This window comes from Pleurodeles waltl, chromosome 9 (assembly GCF_031143425.1).
Source record: "Pleurodeles waltl isolate 20211129_DDA chromosome 9, aPleWal1.hap1.20221129, whole genome shotgun sequence".
Taxonomy (NCBI): Eukaryota; Metazoa; Chordata; class Amphibia; order Caudata; family Salamandridae; genus Pleurodeles; species Pleurodeles waltl.
Genome location: NC_090448.1, coordinates 436,859,362 through 436,875,499, shown reverse-complemented (window position 1 = coordinate 436,875,499; position 16,138 = coordinate 436,859,362). Strand labels below are relative to the sequence as shown.

General features: G+C 44.2%; 1 protein-coding gene across 1 annotated transcript in view; it reads right to left on the bottom strand.

The window, feature by feature from the left end:
• Window positions 1–16,138, bottom strand: part of LOC138259482 (cytochrome P450 2F2-like) — a 612,238-nt gene that overhangs the window by 505,038 nt on the left and 91,062 nt on the right. Inside the window, exon 2 of the mRNA XM_069207252.1 lies at window positions 11,748–11,993. Coding sequence (XP_069063353.1) covers window positions 11,748–11,924 — 177 coding nt within the window. The 5' untranslated portion in view covers window positions 11,925–11,993. The remainder of the gene's footprint in view (window positions 1–11,747; window positions 11,994–16,138) is intronic.

The following is a 16,138-nucleotide window of genomic DNA, read 5'->3' as shown; positions in this document are numbered from 1 at the left end:
CCACCACTCTTCTGTCTCAAGACATGCCCAACCCACCCACCCTGATGACAGAGTGTTAGAAAGGGAGCTCAATAGATTGAGAGTGGAACAATCCAGGCTGAAGCTCAAGAAGCAACAGCTGGATTTAGATAGGCAGTCCTTAGAGATAGAAAAAAAAAGACAGAAATTGGGCTTAGAAACCCATGGTGGCAGCAGAAGTATTCCAAATAGTCATCCTGCAAAAGAGCATGATTCTAGGAATCTGCACAAGATAGTTCCCCCTTACAAGGAGGGGGATGACATTAACAAGTGGTTTGCTGCACTTGAGAGGGCCTGTGTTGTACAGGATGTCCCTCAAAGGCAGTGGGCTGCTATCATATGGCTATCTTTCAGTGGAAAGGGAAGGGATAGGCTCCTTACTGTAAAAGAAAGTGAGGCCAATGATTTCAAAGTTCTTAAGAATGCACTCCTAGATGGTTATGGCTTAACCACTGAACAGTACAGGATGAAGTTCAGAGAAACCAAAAAGGAGTCTTCACAAGACTGGGTAGACTTTGTTGACCATTCAGTGAAGGCCTTGGAGGGGTGGTAACATGGCAGTAACGTTGCTGACTATGAAAGCCTGTATAACTTAATTCTGAGAGAGCATATTCTTAATAATTGTGTGTCTGATTTGTTACACCAGTACCTGGTGGACTCTGATCTGACCTCTCCCCAAGAATTGGGAAAGATGGCAGACAAATGGGTCAGAACAAGGGTGAACAGAAAAGTTCATACAGGGGGTGACAAAGATGGCAAGAAGAAGGATGGTAAGTCTTCTGGCAAGGGTGGGGACAAATCTAAAAATGAGTCTTCATCAGGCCCACACAAACACTCTGGTGGGGGTGGTGGGCCCAAATCCTCTTCAAATCAAAACAAAGAAAAGAAACCATGGTGCTATTTATGTAAAATAAAAGGCCATTGGACAACAGATCCCTGTTGTCCAAAGAAAAGCACCAAGCCTCCTACCACTACAACCCCTGCTGCTACACCTAGTGCCCCTAGTAATAGCAGTGGCGGTGGGAGCAAACCTACTAATAGCCAATCCAAGGGAGTAGCTGGGCTCACTTTTGGTAACTTAGTTGGGGTTGGTCTTGTTAGGGAGACCACAGAGGCTGTGTTAGTCTCTGAGGGGGCTATTGATTTAGCCACCTTGGTTGTTTGTCCCCTTAAAATGGATAAGTACAAGGAACTACCCCTAATAAATGGTGTTGAGGTTCAGGCCTACAGGGACACAGGTGCCAGTGTTACCATGGTAATAGAGAAACTGGTCCACCCTGAACAACACCTACTTGGTCACCAGTTCCAAGTAACCAATGCTCATAACAACACTCTTAGCCACCCCATGGCTGTTGTGAATCTCAACTGGGGGGGGGGGGGGGGGTTACTGGTCCAAAGAAAGTTGTGGTTGCCTCAGATTTACCTGTAGACTGTCTATTAGGAAATGATTTAGAGACATCAGCTTGGGCAGAAGTGGAGTTGGAGGCTCATGCAGCAATGCTGGGCATTCCAGGGCATATTTTTGCTTTGACAAAGGCTCAGGCCAAAAAGCAAAAAGGACAGGGTGACTTGGATCCTGGAAGAATGGACCAAGTGCTCCCTAAAGCTAGGGTTAGTAGAGGTAAATCACTACCTACTATCCCTCCCTCTACAGTGAATTCTACTTCTGAGGAAGAAGAATTTCCACCCTGTGCAGAACCTACACCAGAGGAGCTGGAAGCAGACACTGCTGAGCTTTTGGGTGAAGGGGGGCCTGCCAGGGAGGAGCTGAGTGTGGCACAGCATACCTGTCCCACACTAGAGGGTCTAAGGCAGCAAGCTGTCAAACAAGCAAATGGGGATGTCAGTGACTCTCACAGAGTTTACTGGGAGGACAACCTCTTGTACACTGATGCAAGGGATCCAAAACCTGGAGCAGCCAGGAGATTGGTGATTCCTCAGGAGTACAGAAAGTTCCTCCTAACTCTAGCCCACGACATTCCCTGAGCTGGACATTTGGGGCAAATGAAAACTTGGGACAGGCTTGTTCCCCTGTTTCATTGGCCTAGAATGTCAGAGGACACAAAGGAATTTTGTAAGTCCTGTGAAACCTGTCAAGCCAGTGGCAAAACAGGTGGCACTCCAAAAGCACCCCTTATTCCACTACCTGTGGTTGGGGTTCCCTTTGAAAGGGTAGGGGTTGACATAGTTGGCCCCCTTGACCCTCCTACTGCTTCAGACAATAGGTTTATCTTGGTGGTAGTGGACCATGCCACCAGATATCCTGAAGCAATTCCTCTAAGGACCACTACAGCTCCTGCAGTGGCAAAAGCCCTCCTGGGAATCTTTTCCAGGGTGGGCTTCCCAAAAGAGGTGGTATCAGACAGGGGAAGCAATTTCATGTCTGCTTACTTAAAGGCCATGTGGAAGGAATGTGGTGTGACATACAAGTTCACCACACCCTATCATCAACAAACAAATGGACTGGTGGAGAGATTTATCAAAACTCTCAAAGGCATGATTATGGGACTCCCTGAAAAACTCCGCAGGAGATGGGATATCCTGTTACCTTGCCTCCTTTTTGCTTACACGGAGGTACCCCAAAAATGAGTGGGCTTCAGCCCCTTTGAACTCCTATTTGGACACCCTGTGAGAGGTCCTCTAACACTTGTCAAGGAGGGTTGGGAACAACCTTTAAAAGCTCCAAAGCAAGACATAGTGCACTATGTACTTGGCCTAAGATCTAGGATGGCTGAGTACATGAAAAAGGCCAGTAAAAACCTTCAGGCCAGCCAAGAGCTCCAAAAGCAATGGCATGACCAGAAGGCTGTTTAGGTTCAGAACTAACCAGGGCAGAAAGTGTGGGTCTTGGAGCCTGTGGCCCCAAGAGCACTCCAAGATAAATGGAGTGGACCCCACATAATTGTTGAGAAGAAGGGTGAAGTCACCTACTTAGTTGACTTAGGCACTGCCAGGAGTCCCCTTAGGGTGCTCCATGTCAATCGCCTGAAACCCTACTATGACAGGGCTGATCTCACCCTGCTCATGGCAACAGATGAGGGACAGGAAGAAGAGAGTGACCCTCTCCCTGATCTCTTCTTTTCCACAGAACAAGATGCTCTAGTGGAAGGTGTAGTTTTGGCAGATTGTCTTACTGCTGAGCAGAAAGACCACTGCATAAATCTCCTGGGTCAGTTTTTTGAACTCTTCTCTACTGTGCCAGGCACCACTTCTTGGTGTGAGCACACTATAGATACTGGAGACAGCTTGCCTGTCAAAAGTAAGATCTATAGGCAGCCTGACCATGTCAGAGACTGCATAAAGCAAGAAGTGCAGAAAATGGTTGAACTAGGAGTGGTTGAGCACTCTGAAAGTCCATGGGCCTCTCCTGTGGTACTTGTACCAAAACCTCATTCCAAGGATGGAAAGAAGGAAATGCGGTTTTGTGTAGACTATAGAGGTCTCAACCAGGTAACCAAAACTGATGCTCACCCTATACCCAGGGCAGATGAGCTAATAGATACACTGGCATCTGCCAAGTATAAAAGCACCTTTGATTTGACTGCAGGGTATTGGCAGATCAAGTTATCAGAGGATGCAAAAGCACAAACTGCATTTTCAACCATTGGAGGCCATTACCAATTCACAGTAATGCCTTTTGGATTGAAAAATGCACTTGCCACTTTTCAAAGGTTGGTGAATATAGTCCTGCAAGGGCTGGAAGCTTTTAGTGTAGCATATCTAGATGATATAGCTGTCTTTAGCTCCAGCTGGGATGATCACCTGGTCCACCTATGGAAAGTTTTGGAGGCCCTGCAAAAGGCAGGCCTCACTATCAAGGCTTCAAAGTGCCAGATAGGGCAGGGGAAGGTGGTTTATCTGGGACACCTGGTAGGTGGAGAACAGATTGCACCACTTCAGGGGAAAATCCAAACTATTATAGATTGGGTTCCCCTACAACTCAGACCCAGGTGAGAGCCTTCTTAGGCCTCACTGGGTATTACAGGAGGTTCATAAAGAACTATGGCTCCATTGCAGCCCCTCTTAATGACCTCACATCTAAGAAAATGCCTAAAAAGGTATTGTGGACAGCTAGGTGTCAGAAAGCTTTTGAGGAGCTGAAGCAGGCCATGTGCTCTGCACCTGTCCTAAAAAGCCCCTGTTACTCCAAAAAATTCATTGTCCAAACTGATGCATCTGAATTAGGGGTAGGGGCAGTCTTATCACAACTTAATTCTGAGGGCCAGGATCAACCTGCTGCTTTTATCAGCAGGTGGTTGACCCCTAGAGAAAAGTGTTGGTCTGCCATAGAGAGGGAGGCCTTTGCTGTGGTCTGGGCACTGAAGAAGTTGAGGCCATACCTGTTTGGCACTCACTTCATTGTTCAGACAGACCACAAACCTCTACTTTGGCTAAAACAAATGAAAGGTGAAAACCCTAAATTATTGAGGTGGTCCATATCCCTACAGGGAATGGATTATACAGTGGAACATAGACCTGGGAGTACCCACTCCAATGCAGATGGACTCTCCAGATATTTCCACTGAGACAATGAAGACTCATCAGGTCATGGCTAGTCTTATTGTCCTTCGTTTGGGGGGGGGGGTTGTTTAGGAAAGTACCATCTTGCCTGGCATGTTACCCCCATATTTCACTGTATATATGTTGTTTTAGTTGTATGTGTCACTGGGACCCTGCCAGCCAGGGCCCCAGTGCTCATAAGTGTGCCCTGTATGTGTTACCTGTGTTATGACTAACTGTCTCACTGAGGCTCTGCTAATCAGAACCTCAGTGGTTATGCTCTCTCACTTCTTTCCAAATTGTCACTAACAGGCTAGTGACCAATTTACCAATTTACATTGGCATACTGGAACCCCCTTATAATTCCCTAGTATATGGTACTTAGGTACCCAGGGTATTGGGGTTCCAGGAGATCCCTATGGGCTGCAGCATTTCTTTTGCCACCCATAGGGAGCTCTAACAATTCTTATACAGGCCTGTCACTGCAGCCTGAGTGAAATAACGTCCACGTTATTTCACAGCCATTTTACACTGCACTTAAGTAACTTATAAGTCACCTATATGTCTAACCTTTACCTGGTAAAGGTTGGGTGCTAAGTTACTTAGTGTGTGGGCACCCTGGCACTAGCCAAGGTGCCCCCACATGGTTCAGGGCCAATTCCCCGGAATTTGTGAGTGCGGGGACACCATTACACGTGTGCACTACATATAGGTCACTACCTATGTGTAGCTTCGCAATGGTAACTCCGAATATGGCCATGTAACATGTTTAAGATCATGGAATTGCCCCACCAATGCCATCCTGGTATTGGGGAGACAATCCCATGATTCCCCGGGTCTCTAGCACAGACCCGGGTACTGCCAAACTACCTTTCCCGGGGTTTCACTGCAGCTGCTGCTGCTGCGAACCCCTCAGACAGGTTTCTGTCCTCCTGGGGTCCAGCCAGGCTTGGCCCAGGAAGGCAGAACAAAGGACTTCCTCAGAGAGAGGGTGTTACACCCTCTCCCTTTTGAATAAGGTGTCAGGGCTGGGGAGGAGTAGCCTCCCCCAGCCTCTGGAAATGCTTTGATGGGCACAGATGGTGGCCATCTCTGCATAAGCCAGTCTACACCAGTTTAGGGATCCCTCAGCCCTGCTCTGGCGCGAAACTGGACAAAGGAAAGGGGAGTGACCACTCCCCTGACCTGCACCTCCCCTGGGAGGTGCCCAGAGCTCCTCCAGTGTGCTCCAGACCTCTGCCATCTTGAAAACAGAGGTGCTGCTGGCACACTGGACTGCTCTGAGTGGCCAGGGCCAGCAGGTGACGTCAGAGACTCCTTCTGATAGGCTCCTTCAAGTGTTGCTAGCCTATCCTCTCTCCTAAGTAGCCAAACCCTCTTTTCTGGCTATTTAGGGTCTCTGCTTTGGGGAATTCCTTAGATAACGAATGCAAGTGCTCATCAGAGTTCCTCTGCATCTCTCTCTTCACCTTCTGCCAAGGAATCGACTGCTGACCGCGCTGGAAGCCAGCAAAACTGCAACAAAGTAGCGAAGACGACTACTGTGACCTTGTAACGCTGATCCTTCCGCCTTCTCGACTGTTTTCCTGGTGGTGCATGCTGTGGGGGTAGTCTGCCTCCTCTCTGCACTAGAAGCTCCGAAGAAATCTCCCGTAGGTCGGCGGAATCTTCCCCCTGCAACCGCAGGCACCAAAGAACTGCATCACCGGTCCTCTGTGTCTCCTCTCAGCATGACGAGCAAGGTCCCTTGAACTCAGCAACTCTGTCCAAGTGACTCACACAGTCCAGTGACTCTTCAGTCCAAGTTTGGTGGAGGTAAGTCCTTGCCTCCCCACGCCAGACTGCATTGCTGGGAACCGCATGTTTTGCAGCTACTCCGGCTCCTGTGCACTCACCGAGGATTTCCTTTGTGCACAGCCAAGCCTGGGTCCACGGCCCTCTAACCTGCATTGCACAACCTCCTGAGTTGTCTTCGGGTGGCGTGGGACTCTCTTGTGCAACTTCGGGTGAGCACTGTTTCACTCCACTTCGTAGTGCCTGTTCTGGCACTTCTGCGGGTGCTGCCTGCTTCTGAGAGGGCTCTTTGTCTTGCTGGACGCCCCCTCTGTCCCCTCGCACAATTGGTGACATCCTGGTCCCTCCTGGGCCACAGCAGCATCCAAAAACCCTAACCGCAAGCTTTGCAGCTAGCAAGGCTTGTTTGCCTGGTCCCCTTCCTGTGCAGGTCCTCAGTTCCAGGAATACGTCTTCAGTGCTTTGCAGTCAGTTGTGGTCTTTGCAGAATCTCCTATCACGACTTTAGTATGTTTCTGGGGAAGTAGGGACACTTTACTCCTACTTTTCAGGGTCTTGGGGTGGGGTAACTTGGACACCCTTAGTGTTTTCTTACACTCCAAGTGACCCTCTACACACTACACTAGGCCTAGCGTCCCTAAGTGGTTCGCATTCCACTTTCTTAGTATATGGTTTTTGTTGCCCCTAGGCCCATTGCAATCTATTGTGTTTTTCACTGTTTGCACGATTTTCTGACTGTGTACTTACCGGATTGTGGTTACTAATGTCCATATTGTGTATAATACTTAACTCCAGAAGGAGTATTGCCTCTAAGATATTTTTGGCCTTGTGTCACTAAAATAACGCAGTGTTACCAAAAACCTTTATTTTTGGTAACACTGAGTATTGTCTTTTATTGTGTATGTGTTGGGTGACTATAGTGATATTGCAAGAGCTTTGCATGTCTCCTAGTTCAGCCTTGGCTGCTCTGCTACAGCTACCCCTAGAAAGCCTAAGCTGCTAGACACTGTCTACATTTCACTAATAAGGGATAACTGGGCCTGGTATAAGGTGTAAGGACCTTAGGTATCCACTACAAACCAAGCCAGCCTCCTACAGTGAGCAAGAAGACATTTTGAAAAATGCCCTCTAAACTAAATGGTAGTAGGAGTACCCACAAAACCCGAGATGTACAAGTATCCATTGATTTTAACCTCAGTATCTGATGTACATTTCCGAAATACTTATGTTTGCTTCTTACACATTTTTCAATCTTTATATTTCACCATATGGATTTCTGTATAGTCGGTACACAATAAAAAACCATTGTGAGGTGCAGCTCAAATGGTGGCTCTGGGTACATCGGGCTCTTGGAGAACTTACAAATCCGATATGTCCCCTTGACTAGAGTGGTCTACTGGACGTAACAGTAGATTGCTTTTTGTAAATCTCCCATCATTACAAGAAGTTACAGATAAAAGCATTGTATTAAACAGCTGTTTTTTCCTACTCATTTTAAAAATGTTTTCATTTTTACAGTTCATTTGAGAAAACCTTCAAGGATCTTCACAAATGCCCCTTGCTGAATTCAGAATTGTGCCTACTTCTCAGAAATCTATAATTTTCTGTGATCACCCATGATTTTCACACCCTTTTCCCCTACAAACGGGGTTGAAAGCACAAGTTTTTTTTGATTGAGCTCTGCATTTAGCTGAAAGCTGGGTAGATAATGACACTAGTACAGCAAACCTTTCATTGATGCCATTTTCAGAAAAAATACACTTTTTGCAGAGCACTTTTTCCTATTTTTCCCCAAAACACAAAGGGACATATTTATGAGCCCCTAGCACCACTGGAGTGTCACTTTATGTGACGCTCCGGTGGTGCTAACCTCTGCTCCATATGTACAAGGAGATGTAACACCACTTTTTGTTATCTGCGTCAGAGGGGCGTGCAATGGGTGTTGCTGTTGGCGTTTTCCATTTTGACGCTGCCTCAGATCTACAACATTTTGTAAACCTGAGGCAGTGCCAAAATCTAACGCCACCCATGGGGGTGGCGTTAGCAAGGCACAACAAGGAGGAATACTTTTATTCCTCCTAATTTGGGGCTTTTTTCTATGTGTGCTGCATTCTGCAACACGTATAGAAAGAGCAAAATGCCAAAAATTATTGTTTATATGCGGGAAGGTGTCCCTTCCTGAACATAAACAATCATTAGAAAATTACGCTTTGGCACTTCTGTGTGTGCTGCATTGTGCAGCACACACAGAAGTGCCAAAGCGCATTAGTGATTTTTATATGCAGGAAGTGACACCTTCCCGCATATAAACAATCACACCCCTCAACACAGACATACTTGAACGATGGTCAAGGATGCCTGCGTTGGCGCTGGGTGCTAAATTTAGCACCAGTGCAGGGGACTACACAGGGTTGCGCCGTATGCCACTTTTGGAGAAGAATCACGCTCTGTCATTTTCCCATAAATATGGGCCAAAATTTCAAAAATATTGTGATTATTTTCTCATACCCCTCCAGGCACCTAAAAACCTTTGGAATCCCCAGGATGTTGGGAAAAAGGCCACACTTTTGTTGTGGCTAGCTTAGGTGGAAAACATTATTGAAACGTAATTGTGAACTGCCTCAAATAGCCCAAAAAGTAGGGGTGGGTGATAAACTCTGTTTCGCAGGTGGAGTTTGCATATACGTTACGCATGTAAGACAGAGTTTCATCCAAACTTCACTGGCTTCCGTGTGGGGGAGTTCTTTCTCAAGTGTGACTCGCCAACGGTTAGTTGGTGAGCGCAAGTGAGAATCAGCATCCCCTAATGCATTTTCTGGGAACTAGGAAGGCACCTGGGGAGATTTTCCCAACACGGGCAGTCATGACCGTTCACTTTGGGAAAGCTACCACTTAAGTAGAAAATCTATTCGAGTAGAGGTAAAACCAACTCGAGCAGCAGTGCCCTTTGGCACACAACGTGGTGCTATTTGTACTGATTTCTCAGGGCAGAACAATCCCCAGGCGCTCACAGAGATTTTATGTAACTCTGCAGAATCCACAGAGTGAAACTCTGTGAGGTCCACCCACCCCCATAAAAAAGGGCTTAGCATTCTAGGGGTAACAGTTTAGCAGCCAAGGGGCTAAAGGAATACCTCTAACCTCCTCTCTGTGTATGTTTTTTATGTTGATATGATATACCAGACATAAAAACTGCATTTTCTCATGCGTGTAATCGTAACTGATAGGTGAAAACATTGAAAGCAACCACACATTTGTAACCTTCTTTCTTCCCAGTTCCTCTGGCAACAGTACTTTAAATCTTTCTGAACAGGACTTGTGAGCTTAAAATATGTACTAGAAAAAGAATAAAGTATTTGAGTAAGTGGATCTAGGGGTACACTATGGAAGACAGATAGGGTATTGTTTACTGTGTTTCTCACAAAACATTCAGCAATGCTTTAGCAATATCCTTGCTAAATGCACACTAATATAATTATCCAAACCTCCACAGATTCCAAACACCATCAATGAGAGATAAATAACGAGTTTGATCAGACACTAGTTGGAAATGTTGAGAATAAGTGAGAAGAAAAAGCATTTCAGACAAGTGGAGCTGTTCCACCTGACTCAATTTGTTTCTTGTTTATGTAATAGATTTTTCAGGATTTCAGGATTTGCTGTAGTTGCAAATTGATCAAATAAATCTGTACTGCAAAAACCTCCACGTATTTTCAGTATATATTTTCAAAATACATTCTTTGCAGAGCTTCATGGTGTGGAGATAAATAAGTCATTTTGAATGGTCTCTGTTTGTTTTAGTGAGTTTTTGATTGATTGATTGATTGATTGATTATGCAATTTATAAAACACATAGCTACCCATCGGGTTTCCCAGCACTAGCCAAAATTATGATAGTCAGCAACCAGATCTCCCAGGACTATATCGTCGGGAACAACCATGTTTTCAGCAGTGAACGGAATTCCAGAAGGAAATTGCAGTTTTTCAGACATAACGGGAGGTTATTCCACAATTTAGGTCTAAGAACACAGAAGGAACATTCACCTTGTCGGACCCTCCTGGCTCTAGGGACAACAGCTAGGTTCTGATAACTTGATCTGAGAGTACGCTGCAGCACATAGTAGGTGATTTCAGTGCTCAAGTAGGAGGGGCAATGTTGTGGAGACATTTATACATGAAGAAAAGTGCTTTAAAATGCACCTGTATTTCCATAGGCAACCAATGGAGAGATTTTAGCTCTGAGCTGTAAATGGAATACAGGGGAGAATTCTTTCCAGCCATTTTAAGATGCCAAAACAGGCGGCAGCCACCTTAGTTATCTTTTGCCTCATTGACAGCTCCTGATCCAGCCACACTCCCAGACTCTCTATCGATGCAAAAGGGAGTGGAGGAGTGCCCAAATATGTCAGCCAGAGATGTGGGCCCAATTATGAAGGGGATTTACCAACCAATAGTAATTCAGTCTTGTTTCCATTCAGCTTCAGAACATTTCTGGACATAGAGTCTGCCACCTGCTGAAGACAGAGTAGAGGTGCAGCCACGGTTGACTGGTTCTTAGATAACAGAGAGACAACAATTTGGGTATCATCCACGTAGGAAAAGAGAGTAAGGCCAAAACTCTCAACAATATTAGCCAATGGTCTCACACAGAGATTAAATAGTAAAGGGCTCAAAATAGAAACCTGAGGCACTCCTGATATAAGAGCATATGACTTAGATCTGCATTGGTTTGAATGAACCTGAAAGAAACAACCCTTCAAAAAGGATTCTATCCAGGCGAGTGCTTTGTCCCGTACACCCAAGCCATAAAGTCTCCTAAGTAATATATCTTGTTTGACAGTATCGAAGGCTGCGCTCAAGTCTAAAAACAGGAACGCAGCTGCCCCTCCATCATTTTGGAAGATAAAATCAGGCGCAGTACTACAATCAACGCAGATACTGTATTATGAATTTTCTAAAAAAATCAGTGAGTATAATTTACAAATCATTTTGTGTAATGTTTTGTGTCATACTTGTTGCACAAAATTCCCAGAATTCCACTATAATGCCGCTCCACGTAATTATGTGCCATTTGTGCCAATAATTTAAAGCAAACTCACAAGAATAAAAAGAACATTCAAAATATGCCGCTGTCTGTTTGCGCTACCGGTGTTTTTTTTCATTATCTTTAACTGTGAAATGCTGCTTGTATTTCATGTATGGACAATTTTGTATGAGGTTCACCAAATGTTTACACAGTTATGGAAATGAAGGGCCTTTCCCACACCCTGATTTAAGTGGGAGGGACCTGGATGGAGAAGCATGGGACAGTTCACACATGTTGCACCAGGACAGGAGGGATACTTGGACTACCTGTGCTACATCTAGCATGGACATGCACATTTAGCCATCACTGATATATACCTAGTAAAATCTAATGAGGTAAAAAGACTTACCTCCATTAAGGATCGAACAATGTCTCCGAGCTTCAGCTGTAGAAGATTACCAATCAGTGGTAGGGGCATCGGGCCTGGTGGCAATTCTCGTTTTTCTGTCAGCATTTTGACATAGGTAAGTATCAGAAAGGTGATAGCAAACACCAACAAAAGTATGGCCGTAGTGCTGAAATCCATTTTAGTGACTGATATTGGTGTGTTGGTGTCTTGTTATTCAATACTGCAGTCGCAAATGATGATGTTTAGCTGGAGACAAAAAAGTAAAAAGTTAATTCATGAAGAGTTGTTCAATCTTTACATTGCTGTTCAAGTACGCTCAATAAACAAGGGCCCTTATTTATGTTTTTTTTATGCAGAACAGATGATGAACGGAATGCGGAACAAATCAAACATTCACCTCCACTCACACATCTAAGTTAATCCAATGTTATTTTTGCTCACCATGCCAGTTTGGACCCAGCCATATGCAAATTACTCTTGACCCTGCTCCCCTTGGAAACAGTACAGCCCTAACCGCTAGGCTAGGTTGTCCTTGGACCAGAAACAAGCATCTTGGGACCAGATTCGGGGTATCACCCCTTATCAGCATGGCTAGCTTGAATTCAGTGGCACAGTGAGCATGAGACCCTCACCTGGGCATACACTTTCCACTTAGGGTGACAAGAGCAAAAAAGAACAGATGATAAACGGAGTGCTGAACAAATCAGACATTCACCCCCAGTTACACATCTGCATTTAATCCATCTTTTGTTTGCTCATTATGCCACCCTACCCAGCCATATGCCAATCAGTCTTGACCCTGCTCCCCATGTGAACAGTCCAGCCTGAACTGCCAGGCTAGGTCCTCCCTGGACTGAAAACAAGCATCTTGGGACCGGTTTCAGTGTATCACCCCCCATCAGCCATGCTAGCTTAAATCCAGTGCACAGTGAGCACTGGACCCACGTCTAGGCATACCCTTCCCACTTAGGACAACAAAAGCATAAAGAACAGATGATGGACTCAATACAAAAACAAATCAAACGTTCACCACCAGTCACAGATCTGGGTTTAATCCATCTTGCTGTGCTACCCTACGCCAAAGTGAAAGGGGGAATGCACCGTATTTGTGCAATGCAGCAGCACCAACGTAGGAACCCTTGCACCATGATGTAAGTGTGCCTGTTTTGCATGCAGGATTGTTTTTGTGCAGGGAAGGGCATAATGCAGCACACATGCAAAGAGGAAAAAACAAGGAGAAATACAAATATTTCTCCTTGTTACATCTCACTTCAGGAGGCGCCACGTGTTAGCACTTCCCCAGGTTTACGTGATTAAGCAAATCTGGGGCAGCATTAAAATCCATGGGTCTTGTGTGGGAAAACCCACTGGAATGCCCATGAAACACCTCCCTGGCTCAAAGTAAGGCAACACAGTGACTTGTGCTGCTTTGCCTTATTTCACATCTATGGGGCCATTCAAAGGCATATAAAGTGGCTTTGTGTGGCCTCATAGATATGGTTAAGAGGGTTGCACCACCAAAGAGTCACAAAAAGTGATGTGTCGTCAGTGCAAAACTCTCATAAATAAGCCCCAAGATGTGAACCCTCGGTAAAGCAGTTAGATCTAATGGCATCTACGCAAAGGGTGACAAACTTAGGCATTTGCTTTTGTACTGTGTGTTTATAACCAGCAGATAGACAATTCATGTAGTCCCGCTATGGTGTTGCTATATCTGTATTTAAACAAAACTGTGAGCCTGAAAAGTGATGCTGAAAAGTGGCGCTGCACCCAGTGCAGAGCCACTTTTCTTGTGCCCCTTAGCTTCCCCCTAACACCACAATGTGTGTTCTGTATCTAAGATACGGGGCACTATGGTGGTAGTTAGGGGAACTAGTGTAAAAATGTATGATGCTAGATTGGAGCTTTGCAGGATTAGCATAAAAAATGTTGATGCTAATCCTTCAAAACCCATTGATGCCTATTGTAAAAAATGGTGTACCTTCTTTTAGCACTTGCTCTGAGCAGGTGTTAAAGGTGCCTCTAAAATTGACGCAAAGAAATCTTTTAGATTTCTTTGTGCATTTTTTCCAACCCACCTAATGGGGGAATGCCATCTTTGCATACCTTATGCCTTGCACAGGCATAATGTAGCTCAAAAGTTTACAAAGTGGCGCAATGCATGCATGGAGCCACTTTGTAAATTTGGTGTGGAGATTTTGGCCTCGTTGGGCCACATAAATCTGCCCCTGTATGTTTAGTCTGGGAGCTCCCACAAATTGTTTACTATAGATGAGCAAGATTTGGATCCATATATCCAATTAAAATTGTATAAAAACTAATAGTCTCATAATGTATGAAACAAACAAACTTGAAATCCATACCAGAAACATGAATGTCTAGCATCACAAATACAAGGTACGGAAACAACTTGCCACTGAAGAACAAATTTTTGTTGTATGCTGGAAAAAGTTGTGGAAGTATCAGTTTTTGTACCAAACTGTGTTAAACACCTAGAAAACAGACTGTTTCAATGTGGTTTCAGTAGATCACACTGAAGTGCCTGTTAGCATTGGGTGCAATGCAAATTCCACTGGACTTCATTATTGTATTCACGTATTACATCATTTTAGGTACACTTTTGTTTCTTCTGATAAACTGATGGATCAATTAAAGCCTGCACACTTTGCTAAGTGTTTTCTGCCTTTGTGTACTCCAGTATGTTATTAAAGGAGATGCAAGCACATACTAAATATATCACTGAAAGGCCCATTTCCCCCCACACGTTTTACAACAGCATATACTATTACTATACACATTTAAAAAAAAAAATCAAAGAATATTACAAGAAAATAAATATTAGAAACACACATACAAAATAAAAAAAATACATTTGCCATTTAAAATATAGTATTAATCCAACAATCCAACAAATACACATAAAAAGATAACAAAATCTCATAATTTTATCACAGAAGAAACTTAACAGCTACATGAAAATGACACTCAGCTAGGCTACACAAAGAAAGGCCAGAAAGAAGACTTCAACAAATAATCAGCCACATTCAAAGGTGAGTTTAAAAATGAACGTATCTGCAATGCAACCCAAGATAATTGTAAAACACAAATATTTAAACAAATTACTCTCTTTTTTGTCCATAAAAATTCTTAAATACTGAAGAAATACTTCAGCAAAATTGAAGTACTGCACACCAAAACCTCCTACTGCACACTAGTTAACCTAGACAATGGTACGTTCAAATTAAGTAAAATAAAAACAGCTATAAAAGTAAAACAAGGATGTACATTAAACTTACATAAAACTTAAATGTAAACTCTGCCATCCCCAAAAATGATCAAACCTGTATTTTAAACATAATTCTAAAACAAATATTTTCTCACTAACAGGAAAGGAAAGCCTGTCTGACCTAAATCTCAACTATATGAAAGAAAAGCCACAGCACATATATAAGTATAAATTGCAAAATGTTTGAAACCATGTTTAAATTATGTTAACAAACATTATAAATGTTTTTACAAATGTATTAATAAAATTATACTACTTGTGGACACATATATCTCATCAGGGAAAGGCAAACAATTGCTTTCTCACAATTTTATTCATATACAGTGAAAAAAGCACAAAGGACGAGATCATGAATTGGAAGTGTACTCATTTTGATGCAAATGCTTGTTATGGAAGTTCTACAATGAAAAACAATATTGTAATTAATGGTAAACACCTGGAAGAACGAGTCCGGAACCACGAGGTTGTGAAAAACGAAAGCAAAACAACTCTTTCGTTTTCCACGACTTCCTGGTTTTGGTACCTTAACCACGCATGTCTGAACAACGTACATGCGCGGTTAAGGTACAGAAGAAGGGAGTCAGAGTGGACACGGTGAAGGAGGAGGTAAGTTGGGCTGGGACTGGGGCTGTTTTTTGGGGGGGTGGGGGGGCTCTGGTGATTAGGGTTTGGGGGTAGGGTTTAGGCTTAAGGAGTGGGCTGGGGGGTTTAGGTTTTAGGGGCGGTGTGGGGACTCAGGGTATTTTTAGTTTTTGGGGTGGGGGGTTGGGGTTGATTAGGGTTTGGGGAGGGGTGGTCATGGTTTAGGTTTAAGGGGTGGGGTGGGGGGCTGGGGTGAAAACATGCTGGATTGTGCATGCTGATTGGTAATGCCTTTACCAGGAATGCGTTTACAACGGTAAAATCGTTGTAAATGCATTTGTGGTAAAGGCATTAGTGGTAAAAATGAGGTCGTTGTTCCGACCTCGTTGTTGAGCCACGGGTGGTTTAGGCACCCGTGGTTCTGAGATATAACCGCAATTAACTGTAAGGAAAAACAGGCTTCTTGCGGGTCTCACCTTCCACCCAGCACACTTTTTGCACCCAGTTGGACTGGTAGGCAGGT